The following is a 23,589-nucleotide window of genomic DNA, read 5'->3' on the forward strand; positions in this document are numbered from 1 at the left end:
GTACCGTTTGTTGGCACCGCCGCGGCCCGGTGCCAAGTGTCCCGCGGCACGGTTCCGGTCCGCGGCCCGGTGGTTGGGGACCACTGCCCTAAGGTATCAAAACCAATAAATGAGCTTCTGCAAGCTAAGCCAGAAAAAGCTCATTCTACAACACTGGAGGTAAATAGAAAATTGCATGAGGATCTCTTTCTTTCTTTTTTTCTTCCTGCAAGAGTGGCATTTTGAGCAAAGATGTCAAGACAATCTTCTTAAAAGCTACTTCCTCTTAAAGCTATAGGGTTCCGAGAAACTATGTTCGGAGACTGTTTCTCTCGGAATGCTCTCAAATTTACCGATGTTGCAATGCTTAAATGACTGTTCAGGGGAGGTCATTGTGCATTTTACACAAAAAAAAAGCAGTAAAATAAATCTCGGCAGTTTTTGATATACAAATACAGCAATTTCTAAACCTAAATATCGTAAAAATAATGAATTTATTAGAACACAGTATATTACTTTTGGAAGTAACAATTTATACTTAGAAAATTGATACTTAAGGTTTAATGAAGACTTTCTTGGTTTTGAAAGGAAAAGAAAAGGAGTACTGAAGGCACATACAGTCAAGACTTTTTTGTCTAACATTGTATTGCTATAAATTATGAAAAAATTGAACCATGAGCAACAGTATAAACCAATTAAAACAAAATCATAAGATAGTTACAGAGTGGAGCTAAAAGTAGCAGTCATTCACAGGTACACTTCAGCCATAAGACAGAATTTAAGCAAGAAAGAACCCAAGTTTCTAATGAATATGTTTGTATTTGTTTTGTCATTGTTCTCTTTAGTTTGTGGATTTGTGTGACATGAGGGATCTGCTCGGATTTCCGCTCTTAAACCTCATAACACAATTGTGAATGTTATTTTTTTTATTTTTTTGCTTCAGCTTTTTATCAATTGGAATAAAGTGTACAGTACATGTGTGCTTCTGTCTAACGGCTTGTGTTGAGTTCATGATCGTGGGCTTTTAAAACTCAATTTGTTTTTGATGCTTTTATCCAGGCTCTTTAATGATACAGAAAGCGGATATGATTGTAACATAAGCCACGCCTTCTCCTAATGAAGAGAGGTGAGATGATAGTAAAATCGAGTAAAGTATTTGGTCAGAGGTACAATATGTGTGTGTTACGTGGAGAGACACCTGCCCCTAGACTTGAGAAGCTTTGACCAAAGCAGCTATAATATCAATGCAAAATCAGACCCCCCAACTAAAACTATTTGTCCCTTTAGATGACAGAGGGGGGCTAAAAAAGGAGAAGGGGATGTCACTTTTGTATTTAATGGGCAATGTCCTTGCAGCCTTGCACAGGGAGCGCTCCAGTCTAGTGAGGGGTTAGTAATGTGAGTAACGGGAAGTAATAGGGTCCAATTTGTGAGTGTGACCATAACCCTATTGTATCCCGTGTCAGCCAAGTCAGAGGTCACCTACAACGCGTACAGATGCCGTCCTTGTTCGACCCATTATGGCCTTGAATGAATTTACCCAACACTAATTATGAAGGCTTGGCAATAAACCGCTCTCCTTGATGGGCCTCAACAGCCGCCTCAATGGCTTACTTTGATTTTTTTTACCCCTCCATACACACACAACAGCTCTGAGCTGCCATACCATCCTTCAGACTCTTCATTATTATTGTAATTGATTGAAAAAAATGTAATAATGAGCTTAAACCCCTGGTTGCCACATTTGATGCCATGCCACTTGGAGGTAGTCACAGCTGCAGAAGCAGACAAATCAAACTCAGCTAAATAAGCAGTCATTAACTAAACAATATTAGAAAAGAAACAGAAACACTTGACACTAAGATGTTTATGGTGGAAACTGTTGAAGGCAAAGAATGATCTCAAAATGGCTTTAAGCATTTCTGGTTGGTAAGCAGTGAACTCAGCTGAACACAGCTTGGTTATTTAGACTGAGACCGTTTCAGAAACTGCTGATTAAGTTATTTGGTCTGTCAGCAATGCAGTTAAATTAGCCAATGGCTTTGGTAGCAGTCATGTAGATAAGAATGACGTTCACACAACAATTTGTTAACATCAATCTCTGCTGCAAATTAAAAAACTTAATTCAAATCAAATCAAAACTTTTATTTGTAGAGCACTTTTACAACGCAAGCTACTCAAAGTGCTTTACAAAAAAAACATATTCAAAAGTAAAAACAAAAGGACAAGACAAACAAAGATTTTGTTTAAAACCCACACAATGCCGACCCTCACACACACACATACACCGTGAAAAAAAGAATGATAAAATGATGCAATGTTAAAACCTGACTTTTTACTGAAGTGGGGAAACGATGTTTTGGAGATATGTCCACATCAGTGACCCCCCTCCCAAATTCCCAGAATGCACTGCCACAATACCCCCAATATCTAGACAAAGAACCAGACCCGGGAGATCCCATTACAGAGACCCCGTTCACTGAGAAGGGTCAGTCACTGATGTGGAGGATCTCTCTGAGGAAAACACTGGAGTTACAACTAAAATGTAAAGGGAAAAAATAAATAAAAATTAAAATATATTTAAAACAAAAAATTATTACTTAACTAAACCTTAATAGACATATAAAATGCTAAATATGAATAAATACATTGAAATAAATAAATAAGTAAAAATAAACAAATAAATATATACACATACACGTATATCAAACGTTTAGATTGTTTTTTTGATTTGAAATGGTTTATTTCAAGCAATTAAGTAGAAATAATACACCAATGTATGATAATTAGACATATTAATAAATATTGCTTGAAAGGGAGTGGAGGGAAGCGAACTTATATAATCCTACCCCGTTATACTATAACCATTTTATTACATGATTTATCAATATCCGGTTCCCAGTTTTTATCAGACAGAATTAAAAATCATAGTTCTAAGTTTTGGGATAACCAAAAGGCCTGTATCAGAGGACCTCAGGGTCCGCAAGGGCTCATACTTTAAAATCATATCAGATAAATATGAAGGCCCAAGACCATAAAAACATTTATAAACCAATAAATGAACCTTAAAATCAATTCTGAATTGCATGGGGAGCCCATGCAGCGATTTTAAAATCGGTGTAATGTGTTCCCGCCCCTTGGTCCTCGTCAGCACGCGTGCAGCTGAATTTTGCAGCAGTTGAAGGTTCGATATCCTTCTTCTGGGAAGACCAGAGAGGAGGGCATTATAATAATCTAGCCTGCCGGAAATATTAGCATGCATTAGCACCTCTGTGCTGGCAAGAGAGAGAAATGGGCGGAGTCTGGCTATATTTTTAAGATGATGAAATCCTGTTTTTGTCATACTTTTAATTTGTGGTATAAAATTCATCTCAGAGAAAAAATTAACGCCCAGGTTTCTCACACACTTAGAAGCTTTGTAATTTTTTAGTTTAGTTTCAGTCTTCAGAACCGATCACTAAAACCTCAGTATTATCCAGGTTGAGCTGTAGGAAGTTCTCAGCCATCCATGTCTTAATGACTAAAATGCATTTTAACAGTATGTTCGCCATCAGGAGACAAAGAGTTGCATGTCATCAGCGTAGCTATGAAAACAAATGCCATGCCATGAAGTGAAACACTAAGTTTGTAAAAGATCAAACCTAAAGATTTGTCTTTTCTGTCTTTGGATCCCAATTAATTTTTCCTCCGACACACAGCATGAAACTTAGATAAAATGAGAATGTCATTTTTATAGGATATAAACTGGCATCACAGCTTATCAAATGCCCTCCTTTTCACAGCTTATGGATAGGTCATCCAACAGATGCACAGTATTCCCTAATTTATTGCAATGCTTACGTTCCATAAAAAAGCCTGCGATAGGTGCCTACATGTTTTTAGGACTCCTCACTACATACTTTAACCTCCAATGTCAGACAGATGCGAACATTTTCACACTTTCTTCTCTTTTTTAAACTCTCAAAGTTCAAGCTATCTCTAACTTTAGTAAACTAAAGCATTCCATTCGAGACCAGGCACTGAGAAGATTGCTTGGCAAGGTCAACAGCCAATCAGGATACAGAACACAAGACACTGTAAAATAAAATGCATTGAAGTTTCCTGAAAAAAATCAACAAAACCAAGAGAAGTGGACCGTGATATAGCAAGGGACTGCTAGAAACAATGTTTTTCCTATGTTTTAAGTTCAGTCTCCTCTTCAAACTTGAATGGCATTCTTCAGATATTGACACTGTGAATTTGCATTGGCTTTGTAAACTATTCCATGTTCTGTCTTTGTAACGATGTGTCTGCTCTTTGTGTGTCTGTAGTTCCTTTGTGACGGGGACTGCGTGCTGTGAGAACTTCTCTCCACTTCAAATCTGGGACTTTGAGCGGTAAATATACACTTCCAAACATTTATTTTAGTCCTTCTGCAGATTGTTTATAATTTCACATTTTACTTAAATGCCATGAATATATACTTAATGTTAAAAGAAGTGAAGTATTTTAGGGCTTTATTCATATAAAGTCGAGAGCTAGACAAATAAATACAACACCATTATCAAGATAGTTAAGATACTGATTTATTACCATGGTTTTTGCCCTGATGTGCTATAGGCTATAGGCTATAGGCCAAGGTCAATTTAATTGAGGGGAAACTTCACAACTACAACAGCTATATGAATTCATATGTCAATAGATAAGATGTAAAATTACTGCAAAGGTTTTAGGACCAAGATATAATGTTCCCTGTCTTCTCCAATGTACCTGGAGCACATAAAAAACTCAAAAGAGAAAATAGCTGAAAAAAATGGATTTTTTTATTCTCAAAATGAGTAACATTTGATAAGCAACTGTGCCAAAAGAGATTGTACAAAAGGTAATCTTTGTAGATTTGATTAATGAATTATCCAGGCAGACACATTTGTTATTAAGTGTAAATTTTGACATACGTACCAAAGTGAAAGAATGAAAGAAAAATGGAAGCAGTTAGGAATGACAGGAAATCCTCCACAGAATGGTAGGCCCCTACAGATTAGGGTTACTGGAGGCTGAGGCAAACAGAGGATGGCATTTTTTTGCTGAAACTCTAAACTGTATGTGGCCTTTACATTAGCTTAATAACGGTGCATAAAGAGCTTTATAGTGTAGGTTAGAATCGAAGCCATTGGTTCTGTAGGAGCCATAATGGAAGTGGCACGGGTGAAGCGCTGCGTCATCAGCCAGGTTGTGGGTGTGTCACTGCGACGTGTGTGGCACGAATGGATGAGGAAGTGGGGTGAGCCGCAGTGATTACATAATTTGTTGACCGCGTTATTTGTGTGAATTTGGAAGTCTGTCACTGCCGGATTATTTAATGTATTAATCGTTTGGACTGTATGGATGGGAAACCTGCAGAAGAAGGAAATAAATAATTCGCAGCGAAGCAGAAGTTTGGACTTTTATTGGAACGCACTGTGTGGCTCAGTCTTTGTATTGGTCAGAATAACCATTCTTGATCTGATACCTTTGATTAACATTTTCTTGCTAATCCAAAATTTTTTTCATGATATTTTTTTATAGTGAAAGTTATTTAAGTGATAAATTGACCAATCAAATTGACCAATCAACCTCAATAAAAGCAGGCGGCCTAGCTTCGAACATTTGAAGTGTTTGATTGACAAATTTTCCCAAGCCTTTCCCAGGCCTTCTAACATGCTCATTCCTGATTGGAGAGAGTGGTTACCATAGAAATGTGACAGGTCAATCATGGCTTTCTGAGGACGTTTGGTTCCAACATGGAAAAGGAAATATCGCGGAAAATGACGACTAAATTGACTTCACTTGCTTGAAACCAGAAGCAAGGCATTTTCTATGGGTGACGCCACACGTGATTCGACCAATTATCTCTTATACGATCAATGATTTCAATCTAAATGTTCTTCAACAACATTCTTCAGAAAGAATTTTGCTTGTTTTAGGCCAAAAGGATGTGGTGCAGTGGTCAATGTTGCAGCAGATCTGAAGGAGCCTCTGGTTAAAGACCCTTTGGTGATGCTGAAGGTTTTGCCTGGTGGTTTTCATTAAAGTCCACCTCCAATGAAATTTGTGAGTTTTTAGTTTTTGACATGTGCTTGTGGCAATTTTCTTATGTACAAATGTGATTAAAAAATCTTTTCTTTTTTGTATTTCTGAGTATTTTTCCTTTTAAAACGCTGTCGATCAAACCGTCACAAAGATACTCAGTTTGAATGTGAGCTGTTGTGATGTCACAACGACCCATGAGCAAATGTGCACAAGCTCCCTGATCTTGTCCAGCGTGTACATCAGCTCAGGTGCAGGAGAAGAGACGATGGCACATTGCTGCCTCCCTTCTCAGATTTTAAGTGCGTCTTAGGCTGGATTTTGTTGTTGGCTACATGTATTTAAAATTGAACTTAAAGTTAAAATCCCAAATGTGTTCTCTGCATTTGTGTTCTTTCTCTGACTGAGTTTGAAGGCTTGCTGTCCCGCATTGACCATAGAGGGTAAAAATAAAAACGATAATAAAATCAGAGGACCTTTTTTATTATTGCCTCCATGAAAATAATAAAAATATCATAACGTTCAGGCTGGCTCCCCATCCCACGGCGGGTCTGTCTGGTCGCTCCAGCTCCATCAGCCCTGCGACAGAATGTCCAAGGTGTACTCGCCTTTGCCCAACAGTAGCTGGGGGGGGGTACTGTCAGGCGATTTTCTTTGCTTGATCTGGAATGTGTAGCAATAATTACTGGCTTATTGTGATTATGTGTTCTATTAATAATCCATGATTATTAGATATTGGTTACTGATACTGTTTACTGAAATCCTGAATGAATGTTTTTCGAAGATAATCAATCATTTGGTTACTTGAAAAGAATCTATCGGATCCGAACCGGATTACAAAAACTGTAAAACTATAAAATGAATGAACTCTAGGGGTGGGATTATATAAATTCACTTCTTCCAGCTTCTTTTCAAGCAATAAATAAAACTCTACTTGACTTTAGTTAATGATCACTGTATTTAATTAAGCAAAATGGGATTTAAGTGACTTTTTTGTTTTATTTTATTTTCTATCTTTTTAAAATATGCATTTCAACATTTCTGTAATGAGTTTGATAAATATATGTTAATTCTTTGTTGCTTTGACTACAATGCTTGAAATAAATCGAATCAAATCGCGCCGCTGCCAGATCTTGGCGCACAGCACGTCGCTCAAATCGCACTGCTGGAACTCAGATTGCGTCTGTTGCTTGGACTTATCATTGAAACTGTCCCCTCCGCTGCAAATCGCTGAACTTAACCCTTTAGCACTTAACGTAGGTATTTGGAAAATTACGTGTGTTGTCTCTTTCTTTCTGGCATTTCATTTTATTTGCTGTTTAAGGCAATTCAACAATCTGCATGTGCTAGCATCAAATCTGCAAAGCAACCTAAATTCTAATGTAATTCAAAGCACTTTTCATGTTCCTATCAAAATTATTTTTGGTGCATGCAGAAGTGGGGGGGGGGGGTCAAGGGCGGAGCTACTCAGCTCAGCACCAATGGCCACGCCTACTTAGAGGAGATTTTGGAAACAGATAAACATGAAATATTTCTTTTTAAGACATTGAAGTTGTGGAATTTTGGTTAAAAACTTCATAGTCATATTTAGAACACCCCTAGGAATTATTTAATTTAAAAAATGTCATAGGGCAGGGGTGTCAAACTCATTTTCACTGAGGGCCACATCAGCATAGTGGCTGTCCTCAAAGGGCCAGATATAACTTATTCACGTAACTAAATGTAATGAAAAATAAAAGTAACTACTCTTTAATGTTAAATTACTCATATATTTATTATAACTTTTTAAAGTGATAATTACAGTTGCATAGAAAACACATGTTTGTTTGTTACTCTAGCATAAATTCTTTTACATTTGATTCTGTCAGGTTAGGTTATATGGACAGTGTTTAAGTCCTAATGTAAAGTTGCCCAATCCGACATTTCAAGTCCGATTCCCCCTAGATATGAATAAATGCACACCAATTTTTATTTTTTATTTTAAGAAATAAAAAACTTTTATGCTCATGCGGGCCACATAAAATGACATGGCGGGCCACATTTGGCCCGTGGGCCTTGAGTTTGACACATGTGTCATAGGGGGACTTTAAACAAAACATCTTTCTTTAAATAATCGGCTTTCCAGAGCAGACCCAAAAAAGAAACAATGATGTTTTTTAGCTTGTTCAGCCACTTTCAGTCACTTGGTCTGGTGCTGCTGTTCCAACACATGACTGAGAACATTGAAGGAGTATAGACTGTGTCGTCATCTGTGGTGCCACTACGGATTGTTCTCAAATGTAACATTGTCCCAAGTTGAATCTGAAGGAATCTGCTGTTGTGCAGTTTTGACAGCTGGGACCATCAAAATCCTAAAGTGTTGACCTGTGTCAAAAGCACAACATGATAATAATGCTGGATGGACAAACCCAGCCCGCAGGAGCATTGAGAATCTATTAGTTCTTCTGATGAGTTTGAACACCACCCACATCCAAATTCAGCTTCATCATAGACTCCCCTTCAACGCTGGCTTAGCTCTGATACCTTGGCAGGAGAGGGAGAGACCCAATAAAGCATCCTAGGGAGAAAACCTTAACCCAATAAGGATACTTCCTGTGGTAAAACCAGGGGATTACCATTTTAAAGCTGCAGATTAAGCTCTAGAGTGAGGGAGGGGGCACACGTTTTAGCATAGCCCTTTTCTGTCACCAAGGGCAGCAGCAGTCTATAAATGGTTGCTACGTGGCAGGTATCACACATTTGAGAGTAGCTCACAGTCACGGTCATTGAGGGTATTAAATGGCAACAAAGAGACAGTTATTCTGCAATAATCTGTCCTGCTGAGTTCTAGTTATTCTTCAATAATGAAGACTGAAGGGCAAGCGGTAAATAGCTGTGATCACAAGAAGATAGAACTCTGATCACATTATACCAACCAGAGGCAATCAACTTTATTTATCACATCAATGCATTTCTGTCTGATCAGTCTGACACATGTGGTCAGGTGCCGCAACTAAAAGCTTTTTTTTTGGAAAAACTTTTGACAATGTCAATTGTTTGCTGCAAGTTTTCACGTTTTTTCCCACAACCAAAAATGCCATTGATACTGCTTTAACCCTAGTGACTATAGCTGTAAGATGAAGTTGTGGTTACTACTGCATTTGACCGAGTACCAGGTTAAGTCCACACATCAACTGTTCAGTGCTGTAGATAATTAAATGGCACAGTAACAAATATTTGACATCATAAAACAAATTCAAAGAAACAGTTTTCCAAGACCATAACTAGTGTCATAGTAAAAACATTTAAATGAAGCCTATTTTTATTAAAGTCCTATTCATTTACCAGAAAAAAAAACTATTTTGTACAGATATAATAAAAAAATTGAACCCTGAAAAAAAAAACTTCTTTAAATGTGTCTCTTTAAGTGGACAATGCAACCAAACAGTGTCACAATCCAGTGCTTTTGAGTACAGGTCTCAAATCCGGGTACGTCTAAAGAGTTATGTCAGGAAGCCAATCCAATGTAAAACCAAAACCAAATCAATCATGACTCTGACAGAACATTACTGGACTGATCGGGACTCAGGTTAACAGCTGCCACCGATGCTGGTTGCCCTTAGAGTGCTGATGGTAAATAGGCTGCTGTTGCTCAATAAATGAGAGGTGGATGGCATGTTTTTAGATTGAAAAAGAACGATAGGAGGATGTGGCAAAGAGCAGTAAGGAGGAAGTAGAAGAGACAGACAGAATGACGGGTAGTTGGTCCTGACAGTGGTATGGAAGTGTTGAGGAGAGGCAGCAGTAGAGTTTCTGACTGTTGGCGATCTTGGTAAGTGAAAGCGTATTTTAGGAACCCCCCTAACAGTAATCTGTCCAAGGAGGTTCTCCAGAAAATGGATGACAGAGGAGCTATGTTTTGTTTAAGGAGAAGGACAGAAAGAGGAGTTCAAAGAGGAGGTGGGACTTCTCTGGACCCCTTTATTTAACTGTTGGATGCACCGACTGACAAATTAGATTTTTTACGATATAACTTTAGCCTATCTTTTATGAATTCATAGGAAATGTGTTTAAACTTATTGTGTTGATAAGTTTGATATGTTTTATTGTGTTGATAAACTTGCATCACAACACCAATGCTTGACTTTGAGCCTCATTTTGTTTCTAATGTCCTCACTGTGCCTCTCATAAAGACAGTTTTTTCAGTTATACATGTATACAACGGCCCTGAAGTGCAAATAAATCGGAGCAAAAACATTTTAAGGATTACAATTATTGTTTTGATCTTTTTTTTTTTTATTTTATTTTTTTTTCAACTTGTCCTGTCCAACAGCTGGGCAGACAGATGAGAGCTGAGGGCCTCTTGTGTTGGACATATTTTACTTTAACAAGAGGGGTTATTAATCTTCAGACAAACCAAAGGTATGTCTGAATAAACCCCTTTTGTAATTGAGGCCAAACTTTATTAATTTCAATCATGTCTGAAAAATCTTTGGTGTTGGACCGGACGGAAAAGGAAAGAGGGGAAGAAGAGAGAGGGACGTTAGACAGAGGGGGGGTAGGGGGTGATAATAGGAGGGGAAGGGGGATAAGACCATGAAGCAGCATAAAGCAACAGGTTTACTGGTTGTTAATCATTATGGTAAGGTTCAAATGTAGTACAAAAAGGGCGGGGCCTATCCACACACACACTCAAATGTTATAAACACACCTGCTAGCTGCAAAAATGTCCCCCTGTCGACATGTACACAAAATAGATAGTGTTCACACGCATACTTATGCCTTAAAACCAACTAGTGTGAAATATTTCAGTCATTCAATCATGCAAACTGTTAGTGCAAAGGTGAGCTAACACCTGTGCTCAGGTGAGTGTTTATGTTCTTCTAAAGTGGATGGTGGAACGTGAAAAGGAGGGAGAGTGCCCAGCCATCCCCACCCCAAGACCCCCACCGCAGCAGCAGCGGCAGCCGGAATCCCCCCAACGCCACACGGGAACCGGCAGGGAACAACCGCCGCCCGGGCGACCAAGCCCGCCACCCAGGCCAGGGCCAGCAGGGCCGCCGCAAGGCCCCCAGAGCCAGAGGCCAGGGAGGCACGGAGGGAAAGAGAGCGCCGCCCCAGCCCAACCAGGAAAGCAGCCCCCCCGCCACGCCGGGAGAACCCAACGCAGGGCCCCACCGGAGAAGGACGCCCACAGCCCCAAACGAGCACCCCACCACCACCCAGGAGTTCCGGGCATCCCCCCGCCCCAACCCCAGGTACGAGCCAGGACCCCCCAAAGGAGACCCGCTCCGCACTCCAGGCAGCCATCCGCCCGGCCCACGGTTGGTCCAGGGAGGAGCGAGGCAGGGGCCCGCCGCCCCCGCCCAGGAGGGGGGAACCCCGGGGAAAAAAGAGGGCCCACAAGGGGTGTTGTAAATATGGCCCGACCAGGCTCGGCCACAGTTGGAAATTTGGCGGGGCCCAGCACTCAGGAGCAAGGACCAGAACCCACCCCCCAGGGACCAGACACCCCCGGCTCAGATGTAATGTGAACCCCCCCACCGCGCGGAGAGAGCACCGCCGGGCTCAGGCAGCCGGCACCCCGGGGACACGGCCGCCGTTGCAAAGGGGCCCGTACCCCCCACCAGGGAAGAGGCAGGGGACAGATGGACCCAGGTCCCACCTTCCTTGCAAAATGTGTGTGCGTGTATGTGTGTTTGAGAGGGTGTGTGTGTGCATGTGTGTGTGTTTATGTTGGGATGTATATATTGAGGGGGGAGGGGTGTGTGTACTAAGGGGGGTGCAGTTAAAATTGGCCGGTAGGGCACTAAGGGGACATCTCCTGATTACTCACAGTGACGTCCCCTCACCCTCCCCACCAAGGGGCCCTAAATGTCTAAGGTGCGGTTAAAATTGGCGGTATTGTTTTGATCTTTGAAATGTTTTTGCATCGAGTGATTTGTTGATGTAAATTGGCACTTCCCGGCCACCATACATATTCTATATTAATAAAATGTTTTCCCAGTGTGCTTCATATATTTTAAAATTTCCACAATTTGTATGTTTCTTCTATTATGTCTGTCCTAATTTTGTTCCATATGGTAATGTTGTTTTTGAACATATGACCGAGAGAACAATCATGATTGTGTCCTCCACAGATCCACCTGTGTTTGCAGACTGGGCTCAGGTTTTCGCCGTGGTGCCGGCATTTTGGACATAGTGTTTGAGTCTCCGTTCCAGCTTCTTACCTGTGGCTATGATACCTTTATAAGATTATGGGACCTCCGACTCAGCACACAGTAGGCAACTTTTGTTTTCTATGCCCCAAAATCTGCTTTAAAACTAAAAGATGTTTAGAGATCTCCAGCAGACCACTACTCATGAAATTCCCCACAAATTAGTTTTTGAGGCTTAGCTTCAATGTCTTCTTAAGGCTGTAGATATCTGTTAATTCTGCAATAATTTTAAACCTATTTATCTTAATTCATTAACCTTTTTATTAATGTGCTTACATAAAGCAATCAGCCAACTGGCAGTTTCTTTCCGATGATCTCCTGTGTCTAAATCACCTTGTTTAGAGTAGTTATGATCAGTGTTTGTATTTAATTTATTATTTTATTGCAATGGTGGTACGTGAAGCTGTTATTTTTCAGTAACAAGGTAATCTCATTAACCTTTTTTGTTTACTTTCCTTACTAAATGTTAACATGCATTACAATGAATTGATTGAACAAACTAAAACTGCATGGGGGGGGGGGGGGGGGGACTGTGGGCTAACATTGGAGTAAGCAATTATGTAAAAAACCCACACAAGAAAAACAAGGAAAATCGTCTCTGTTAAATTACCATCAAAAACACAAGGGGTGGTCACAGGCATGTATGTCAAGTCACAGATCAGTTCCATTACGTGTGCGTACATACTGGCTACCACTAGCGAAGACATCAGGAATGGAGAGCATTCTGGCACTGATGAACAATTTACAGGTTTTATAAACGACTTTAGTATTTGTATTTACTTTGTTAACTTTAATATGTAGATGATTGGCCACAACACATCGTCACCAACCTTGATGTTGCACCGTCAACATCACACACAATTATTGTTTAAGTAAGGATAAATGGCCTACAACGTGTGCGTTATCAGAAATTAATGCACGCCATGGAAGCCTGAACTGTCCGACGCAAAGTGGAGGATGGGTGCTTCTGCGAAGTGAAAGTCAGTTTTTAGGGCTTTATTCTTGTTATTTTTTCAGTTTGGAAAGCTTTTTTCTCAAAAAGCGGACCATTTGTGGCTCCGCACCACGCCGCACCGACCTCCGATCTCAACTGCAGCCGCAAAGGAAAGCAATATCTATGCTGATGATCATGACGTGTTAAATAAAGCATCCGTTCAGAGAAAAAGTTCACCTATTACCGCTTGTTTTTGTCCTATTTAAGCTTTGTGACCGGAACTTCTTTTTTAGACGTGTGGTTATCACTTTTTAACGCACACCCAGAAGCCAATCAGAATCGAGAATTCACCCAGAACATGGTATAATGAACAACAATACATACCCCCCAACATAAGAGCTGGGCAGATAAAGCTAAAAAAACTACTCTTGCCATTTGCAAGCAAAAAAATTCAGAAAAACAATGAAAGTAGGGGATTTTGGTCATTGTGACGTTTTTTTTATTTTTACTAAATAGCGGTAGACTGCCAGTTACTTAAGCTCAAAGTTAGCAAAGTTGAGTTCATTTTTATTCTATCATCTTCAACCTTTTTTTGACAGACATGGAGTGTTTTTACACCTTATAACTGTCTGCTACTCTTTTTAGGACTATTTTCTGAAATGGTCTAAGGGTGGATTTTTTTTACACGATCAGCTGTTGTCGTTTGGCAACAACAAATGCCGCTTCAGAAGCGACCTTAGATTGCTGTTATTATTTTCTTTTTTTTGTTTCAACAGAGCTATGGTAACAAGTTATTTTCTCACTGTCGGATCATAAAGTTTAATTTTATTGTAGTTTAATAAATAAGCCTCAGTACGTACCCGCACTTTGTTGAATCGATGTTTTTGTGACCAAAAATGCCTTTGACCTTGCGATGTATTTTTGACAGTAAGTCAACAGTTGAAATTTCATATTCAAGATTATTTTCACAATAGAAATGTTGAATGTGAAATTAAAACTTGTTTTCATATTTTTTTTTTGAAAATTTGTGTAAAAATCGTATTGCATTTTTTTTCTATATGCATACATTTATTTTAACAGTCTAACCCCAAATGTAGTTCACACTACCAAGAGAACCTCTGAATGACCTCATGAAATCAGACATGGAGACTATCAACACTGTAGTAGAGCTAAACCTGATCTCTCAACATCATCTGTCTCTTCTATAATGTAGCGCACAGGCTAAAGGCTTTAAAAGTAGCTCCTCCCACACGCGGTGGTAGCATCAGGTTTATGAACATCCTTTTGGAGAACTGTCGAGCATCAAATTTTAAGCATGTCAAAAATAAAGGGGGTGGACGTGAATTCGACACACAAATTGCGGTCTAAGTCAACACAGCATTAAAGTCCCACTCTGATCATCTTTTGATCAATTTTCAAAGTGTTCCCAGTAGTCTTTAATTGTGATGATGATGTTTTTAGCCAAAATCAAAAGAACCTGTCGTTTTCTAGAACATAGTTTCTGCAGAGCAGCAGGAGTTCATCGGAAATTCACCTCCGAGTTGTTGGTGCAGAGGAGGCTTCCACTCATTTCCCATCATCCATCTGTTTACACGCTCTCCTGCTAGCTTACAGCCCTTCATAACGTAACATCACAGGTGTAACAAAAGTGGCAGCAATATCAGATCTATCCAGCCGTCCAGTTTGGATCCAGATTCCAGGATTCATGGAACTATCTGAATGGAGTAGGAAGCTTGTAGCCCACCAATAGCAGTTTTTACATAACAGTATTTTTTCATCTAATCCTGGTTCATAACAATTTGATTAAAGAAATACTCAGAAGCACAGTTTTGAGCTTAATTTTCTTTACATATGTCCTCCATCATGAGAAAAAAGCTACAAGAACATGTTAAAAACATCAACATTACCATTTTCATTGGAGTGGTCTTTAAGTGACTTTGCAGTTTATTCCATGTATTTTAAACCAGCTTGAGACTTTACTTGTGTGGCTTCTTTGCGTTTTTTATGAATTTTACTAAATTCATTAACTTTTTTTTAATCTTGATATGTACGCTGTATCTTTCTGACACTATAGCCAAGTTTCCACTTAGCGGTCCGGTTTGGTCCGGCTTAGAATGGTCCAAGCAATTCTGGTGAGCGTTTCCAATCAAAGTTGAGCCGTCATGGCGCATGTGGGGTTGATGATGATGGAGGTCAACTAACAACAATGATCATCCAGCATTGGTATAAACAAAGAATTTCATGTTTCAGAGAAGATTGCGGCAGCAAAGAGGAATACATCCCCTTTCTTAGAGCTTTCTTTTGTCGTAATGACCTTCAGCCAATCAACGGGGTTTCAACAGTAGCTCCGCCCTAAACTGTCCGTTCCATTTTTTTCATGGACCTACAACCAACGGGGGCCCAAAAATGGTACAATTCGGTCCCGCTTAATTGGTCCATTTCTAATAGAAATGCACAAAATACTTTACTGCTCAGTGGAAACGAGGCATATTAGTGCCATTTTTCTTTCAACCTTTTGCCCAGCTTTTTGGTCACATGATGATGTTTCATCTTTTTTACCCAACAGGAAACCTGTGAGAGAGTGGGAGGAGCCTCATGATAGCGCTCTGTACTGCATCCAAACAGATGGAAATCACATGATAGCCAGTGGCTCTTCTTATTATGGAGTCGTACGTCTTTGGGACAAACGGCAGAAGGCCTGTTTGCAGGTATATTCTTCAAATACGGCATCCACTGTGACGTTTCTCTAAAAAATATTACAACAGCTTTAGGATGAATATTATTGGATATTCTAACGTTTTGTTTTGTTTTGTTTTCTGTGCAGTTCTACCAACTCAGCTCCAGGCCAGTGAGCAGCCCGGTGTACTGCCTGAGGTTCAGCAGCTCTCACCTGTATGCAGCCTTGGCCACTTCCCTGCACTCACTGGACTTCAGACACAGCCACATCCATGCAAAATGATGCACATTTTAAATGTACAAATGACAGAAATGTCATTTTACAAGAAAGCGTCATTGAATTGATTAGAATAAATCTAAGGTGGCCAGTAAATTTACGGCGTTAAACATTTTACTTTTAATTTCCAATTCAAAACACAAACAAAATATTGCCGTCAAGTAACTGAATTTTTGGTAATTTTCAGCATCAGCAGTCTGTTTTTTTTGAATGGCTCCCAAAACTACAGCAGGAAAACTTGTACACAGATCAGCCAGTCAGGTTCAGGTTCAGGTCCTACCCACTGTAGGTTTTGACCAAAGCAAGTGAGAAAGTGGACAGTTTTTCTCTGCTACTCACTTGATTAGAGCTTTACAACCTGATGTATTTATAGAACAAAATTTTAGAGTGTGCCAATAGAAAAAAAACAAACCTTAATAGAATAAAAACTATATTAAGCTACCAACCTGGATTACTTCTGTTGCATCACTTTATTTGAGATCAAACGTAAAAAAGAACACTATCTTTATCTGACAGCAGCATCCAGAACCACTCATTCCTGAGAAAAGGAATGGCACACTCATTTACACAATTGTAAAACTCACTGAGACTTAATTGTAGTGAAATCAACAAAGGCCAATAAAAATGTGTGTCAGGACAAATTGGGATTTTATTGCAAATTGGTCTTTGCTTGTGTCAAAAACACATGACCTGTTTGCTTCTCATTTCCCATTGCAGATATTTGTTTTCACCACAGAAGCAACTCTGAGTAAACTCTAGAAATAACTTTAGGAAATTCTTACTTAACACATGATAGAAAGCAAAATGGATCATATATATATGCACAGTTTGGTTCTATGCTTGGACCCGCTGTATTTACAGTAGGATTACCAGCTATTTACACATATTGTTTCAAAATCCTAAAGCTGGACTGGCTGACTACTGAAACCTCACTGTCAGCTGTCATAACCTCAGTACACAATGTGAAGCTGCACTGAAGCCAAAGAGAATTTGGTCTTTTTAGAAAAACTGTGTGATTGTTGATTTGTGTTTGGAGTCTGATATTTTGTGAAAATTTGCAGTTTATCACTTTTTTTGGAACTTAAAAACTTTAAAGAGATTTGGACTGATTATTCATATGATTATTCATATGAATTATTCATTATTCATATGATTAATCATATGAATAATGGTTATTCATATGATCTGACTGTAAGTCAATCAGGGACGCTTTGCTCCTTTTAGACGTTCTAACAGTAAAAAGTCAATTTTCCATTTTTCTCTTTTGGTGGGAAGTTTTTGCCAGAACAGATCACTCTGGTTCATTTCACATGCAGCGGTGCAGTAATTGCATCAAACTACTGATACTCTTGTCACACGTTGTTCCAACACAATTAGATGTTGCTTGTTCAAAAAATACACAAGTTCTAAAGAGTTTTTAAAGCAAAGAACCTTTGAGAAACCCTAAAAAAAATATTTGCACAATCCACCAGTTTTGTAAATAAAACATGAATTTATTATTGTTGTTGTTGAATTAATTTAGACATTTGAGACTTTAAATCAGAAAGAATTTCAGAACAACAAAAGATAAATGAAAATATCCGCTGCTTCTCTTTTACTCCATGCGTATGCGTATCACCTTCTCCTAAAGCTTTAGGTCTTTGCATGGTATTTGGAACGTCCATCCATCTTCTATTCAAACTCAGTCCCATGCAGGCTCGGTGGAGCCAGCTGCCTCACCCTGAAGGGAGTCGGCTGCAGGACAACTCACCGACAGAAACGCCTTCAGCTAAGGGACGGATTCACTGAACAACTAAGGGAGCCTTATTTTGGACTTTACATGGAAATCCACCCAGATCCTTAACTCATTTTCTATGACGAGCATATTAGAATGTGTTTTTAATGCCCCCACCCACCCCCATAAACATTTGTGTAACATAGGTTGTTTAGGTCAAACCTGTCAGCGATGCACATTGGTTTCTGCTGGTCTCCCCCTGTCAGGCCCTGTGTGTGTTTGTGTAAATCAATGGAAGAGATTCATTAGTTGGAGACAAAACATTTGTCTGTTCAAAAACAAAGAGCCCGATCATTCTGTCATCATGGCTCTGGAGCCAGAAGGGGACATTTGGAAAGCTCTACAGGACAGGTCTTTCCTTAGAAATGTAAGGAATGTAATGCATATCATCTGGATAGCATGCTCTAGGAACAGCTATCCAGAATGTAACTAATATGCCGAGATTTTAGAAGGTTATTGTTAAGTGTGGTTTAGTTACCGACAAAACCGCCACACTTGATGGATTCTCAAATAAATGCATGATGCTGGTGAGGTAAAGCTGTGACATGCTTTTCCAAGAAAGAGATTCTAGTAAAATTCATGCTCACTTTTAACAGTTTAAATAAAAGATAATATTATTAAAAAGAATAATATGTTTTACTTGGAGTTTGCATGTTCTCCCCGTGCATGCGTGGGTTTTCTCCGGGATCTCCGGCTTCCTCCCACCGTCCAAAAACATGCTACATAGGTTGATTGGCAACTCTAAATTGTCCATAGGTGTGAGAGTGAATGGGTGTGTGATTGAGGAGATTCCACCCTGCGACAGACTGACGACCAGTCCAGGGTATCCCTTGCCTACGCCCAAGTGGCCGGGATAGGCTCCGGCAACCCCGTGACCCCGAAAGGGAATAAACTGTTAAGAAGATGAATGAATGAAAAAAAAAAATGAATGAATGTTTTACTTCAAAAGCTCCTTTCAAAGCACAAGAGATCAATATAAAAAAAGTGATTAAAACAAAATAAACTATTCAAATTTGAAAACAGTGGACTTGTTTCTACAAACTGATTGAAGAGTTAGTTTTACGAAACCAACTGCTCTAAACAAAAATGACTTCCACACGGGAAGAGAATCAATGCTTTGGAGTGAGTTCTAGAGTTGAGGAGCCTGCTCTCCATGGTGCTGAAGCAGACAAAGGACACCGTGAGGAGCTCTGAGAGAGCAGCTTGACGTTGCAGTATGGAGGAGATCAGACAAATCTAGAAGAGAAAGGTGTTGAAGGCCCTTGAAAATGTACAGAAGCCACTGATGTTCTGAGAAGAAAAGCTTAGTTTTTCCCAGAGTACTGGAAAAATTTAAATTAATGGAGATGTTTTTGTAGAAGACCAAAGAGAAGAGAGCTACAGTGATCTATGTGAAAAGCTACACGGTTGTGGAAAAGTACAGAAGTAAATTTAAAGATGAGAGAGGGGCAAAGACGGAGGATATTTGAATGCCGACGACTGTTAGCTTAATAGGGAGAAGATAAGCCAAAGATTATGCTTTCACTCTCTGTAAAAGGACAGGCATGTCTTCAGACACTCCAGCTCCACAGTTCCTTGTAAAAGACCAAATAGTTATCAAGGCAGCTAAACAATTGAATCGGTTAGTTCAAAAGGGGCCGAAGTCCAAGAGGTTTGTTTTTCCAGGAAATTATTATAATTGCATTGCTTAAAGGGAGGCTACACCAAATGATTAATACTTTAACCAGATTTAGCACCAGTTCATAGCTTACAAATGCTATAATATGAATCACCTCACTTTTATCATTTCAGAGTACTAGCAAACCAAAATCTCTGGACTTGGGCCCTTCTTGAATTAAACAGGGGTGCTGCCATATTGGATAACTAGTGCTGCCATCTATGAGATAAAGCTAAACCCATGGAAGAGAGGCCCAAGTCCAGGAATTTTGCACTTAATGCATTTTAAATGTCAAGCATACACTGCAAAAAAAGAAAAGTTCATAGAACTTAAAATTGTAAGGCAACAAACTTAGGTACAATTTTGAGTTAAGGAGCTAAACTCAATATTTTAAGTTTTGTGTTGGAGTTTTCAAACTCATTTATCTAAGTTCTTCTAACTCAGTTGTGAGTTGTATGAACTTAAAAGTTCAAGTTGGATTAACTTTGAATCGTAATTTTGACCAACTCAGATGTAAGTTACAGGGACCTAAAATGTCACGTAATCCTAACTCTGAATCTTAATTTTTTCACAACTCAAGCTTAGATGTACAAACTTAATTTTTTGGGCTGTAAAAACTGAATTCCAATTCCAATTGACTTGACCAAAGGTTGATGTAACTTAAATTTGAGTTTTAAGAGCACCTCTGCATTTTCATATTTCCACATGCAACCCAGATCTTTTCAAGATCATTGAGTCACAGGTGAGCAGTCACAGCTCACCTGCATGTTTGCAGAGGGACAAATATATAATTTTGACTACACTCTATAACAGCAACAACATGAGTGTCAATTCTCTTCACAGCTCCCTAACCCAAGGTGTGGGAATCAACACTTCCCATGAGTCTTAGTTGCCATGGGCGGGGCTAAGGCCCAGTTCACCAAAACGTTGTTTACAAAATGGCTGAAGCCCCAGGGGGTGTTCCAGAAAGCAGGTTATAGTTATAAGTTTGAGGCTAAGGAAGTTGATAACCTCAGCTTTCAGTTCCAGAAATGGAGGTATGTTTCAGGGTAGGTCAAGTTGCCATAGCAACTCATGCTCTGAACATAACCTTGTGTGGAGCAGGTTTAGTTGAAGGTTAGTTTGTTTTCAGAGAGGTGAAGCAGCATGGCGTGTCCATTTGAAGATGATTTAGTGGATGAAGAAGCTCAGATAATACTTTTTCCACCGTGAGAGGGTGATAAGACCACATATAGATGTTGGAAAGAGAAACTTTTTTACTTTGATCTAACTTATTTGCTTCAGTTAAGATAAACATAATTTTTTGTTTAGTCATCTTAAAAATAACATGTAGTTGGCAGAGTTATTTTACTTTCATTCAAATTAATTCAATTAAGTAGGTGTAACTTTGATGCTGCTGTTAGATCGGCACCGCAAGGAATTGTGGGATACAACGTACTTTATGTACTTGCTGTGCACATGCATTAAACCAGGGTTACCAAGTCAAGCGTAATTACTCATATCAGATCTTTAGGAAACCAACATAGGATTTCAGCCAGAGTTCAGGTTTAAAGTCAGGGTAGTTTAAGCATGCTTCCTGGAATACCCGCTGGTTCGTGTCTGTAACACACAAACACACATATGTATAACTGATTCTAATACTTATGTCATTAAATAAGAGTTAAAACTTCTGCAGACGCTTCTTGACAAACCACTCAATCAGTGGACAATGCCAACTCCAAAAGTTGGCATTCCCGCATTTCACAATTAAAAAAGATAAGTTCACAGAACTTTATCACACTGTTATGAACTGCAACTTAGATATATAAGTACAGACAACTCAATAAATAATGTTGAACTGTACGACTACCTTAACTTGCTGAACTGACTTAAATTGTTGAATTGATTAGTAGAACTTAGGTTATTGAGTTATTACAACATAAAAGATTTTGTTAAGTCAAAAACTTTAAGTTGGATTTATTACAGTGTAGTCAATACATTACAATGGACTTAGGACTTTTTTTGCACATCATCAGATAGCTTTTCCCTTGAAGACCATAGAACTAATAATATCTCTATTTTGAAAAATTTTGGACTTGGGCCCCTTTTGAACTAACCGATTCAATTTTCTAAGATAAGTAAGTAATTAGTAAGTAAGTATTTAGTGAAATGAAGAACCTAACATCCATACAGGGGTTGACCCGTATGGGTGCTGTTGGTTTAAGGATTGTCTGGGCCCATAGAGGGTTAGACAGTAGACTGGTTCGGCCATGTCTTACAGAGGCGTGTCTTGCAGTTCTCCTGAGGCTCATGCGGCCACCTTGAAGGACGTCATAAAAATGTCATGCGTGTGGAAAGTGTGTGGTGATGTATTTGTGATACCATGTTCACACGAATGTAGGTGTTCAAGGAACCGCAAAACCCTACAGCCCTACATGCATTTCGATTTAGTGTTCACACTGGACAAGCAGGGAGGCGCTTCTTCTTCTTCTTTTTCTACTGTTTACTGGTGCATGTCCGCCACCTACAGTTGGAAGACGCTTGGTGCAAAATGTTGAGGTGGTGCGAATCTTGCTCAGCGTATTTTCTTTCACATCTTTGTTCCAAGCTATGAAAGACTTGGTGTCTAGAATTCCAGCCGGGCACGAACCGCAATCATTGATTTCTCCTCTGTGATCAATTTTCAATGGTTGGCACTTCCACAAATTAAAAGGGACACCATCCATACGTCACTTCCAATCCCTGATTGGTCAAAGGTCAACCTGGTTTAACTTTCAACGAGTGTTTGATGACTGTGCATTTAATACGTTGAGCCCTAAAAATGTGTGTAATTACATGTGAACGCAAAAGTCTTGAATGCAGAACTCCAAAATGCCCATCTACGTGCGTTTACAAAGACTTTTCACTTGGTGCTTGAACGTAGCTTAAAAATTCTATAAGTTACATATGATGAAGGGGTGATGCCGTCATACTGTGCTGCTTCTGGTAAAAAAAACTCCCACATTTTTCTGTTTTTATATTTCATGAGCTGAATACAACAGAGCCACCAATTATGAATGAATTATTCCAGTCATTTCCATCAGCTTCATGAACGAACATCAATAGAAACTAAAGAACAAATTGTTCTTTTTTTGTGCTTAAGTGTCACATAAACCTGATAAAGACAAACAATTGTGTTCATTACATCTGAAGCATTGACTGTAAATGAGAACAGAGAAGCTTAGATGAAATCCACCAATAAGATAATTGACCAGACTAGTCTAATGAAGTGCAAACCTTCATTAGCCAAATGTTCTCAAAATTTTACTCCAACCGTAAAATTGGTCGTATTATAATTTTGGACTCCGCCTGCATTCCTTCATCCATGGGGTGTTTTTCTTCTTTCTAAACTGGACGCTGAAGTTTCCTTTGATCTTTTGACCATTTTCCACAACCTTGAACAAACGTTTCCGTCTGTCAAACAGAGTTAAGATGAGAGAGATGATGGAAACAGATTTACTTTGATGGACACTCCTATTTTTTTCTTTAACTTTTCATCAAATCCAGTAAACCCAATAAAGGATATTTTATATTTTTATTTATGAATGACAACCATTTTTTTATTAGGAAGCAGCTGTTAGTTTGTCTGGAATCAGAAGCCCCTCCCCCGCTGGTCTACCTGTTCACCTGTTATTCCCCCCCGGTCATCATAGCAGCAAGTTGACACGATAGTTGGGGCGGCCTAGCACAAATATCATTAATTTGACGCGGAAATGGGCGGTTTAAGAACAATCTCGTGGACCACTCCCATAGCCTGGGGGGGCCATGGGATTGGCCCCACATTGCCCATAGGAAAACTGCCCCTGACTGTCTTTTTAGAAGAACATTCCATCCCATAATAGACTCTGGGCCGCGTTCACGGCCCCAGACACGCCCCCTCCTCGCCGCTCTTTCGCACACCCCGATAGTGTTAAAGGTACCACGACAATCTTAGAACATGAACGTTATTTTTCAGAACCACAGAGAACTGCAGCATGTCGGATGGTTGCCGACGCCTGCATTAGACACTGCACAGTACCTGCTAGCTCCAAG

At 39.5% G+C, this 23,589-nt stretch overlaps 1 protein-coding gene across 2 annotated transcripts in view; it reads left to right on the forward strand.

The window, feature by feature from the left end:
• fbxw4 (F-box and WD repeat domain containing 4) overlaps positions 1-18,509 on the forward strand; it is a 49,606-nt gene extending 31,097 nt beyond the window's left edge. Inside the window, exons 6-9 of one of the 2 annotated variants that reach the window (XM_023963457.2) lie at positions 4,290-4,355; positions 12,144-12,284; positions 15,722-15,863; positions 15,980-18,509. In XM_023963457.2, coding sequence (XP_023819225.1) covers positions 4,290-4,355; positions 12,144-12,284; positions 15,722-15,863; positions 15,980-16,114 — 484 coding nt within the window. In that variant the 3' untranslated portion in view covers positions 16,115-18,509. The remainder of the gene's footprint in view (positions 1-4,289; positions 4,356-12,143; positions 12,285-15,721; positions 15,864-15,979) is intronic. The other variant, XM_078932463.1, reaches the window with a different exon arrangement.
• The last annotated feature ends 5,080 nt before the right edge of the window (positions 18,510-23,589 follow it).

Source organism: Oryzias latipes, chromosome 15 (assembly GCF_053564925.1).
Source record: "Oryzias latipes strain Hd-rR chromosome 15, Olatipes_Hd-rR_3.1".
Classification (NCBI taxonomy): domain Eukaryota; kingdom Metazoa; phylum Chordata; class Actinopteri; order Beloniformes; family Adrianichthyidae; genus Oryzias; species Oryzias latipes.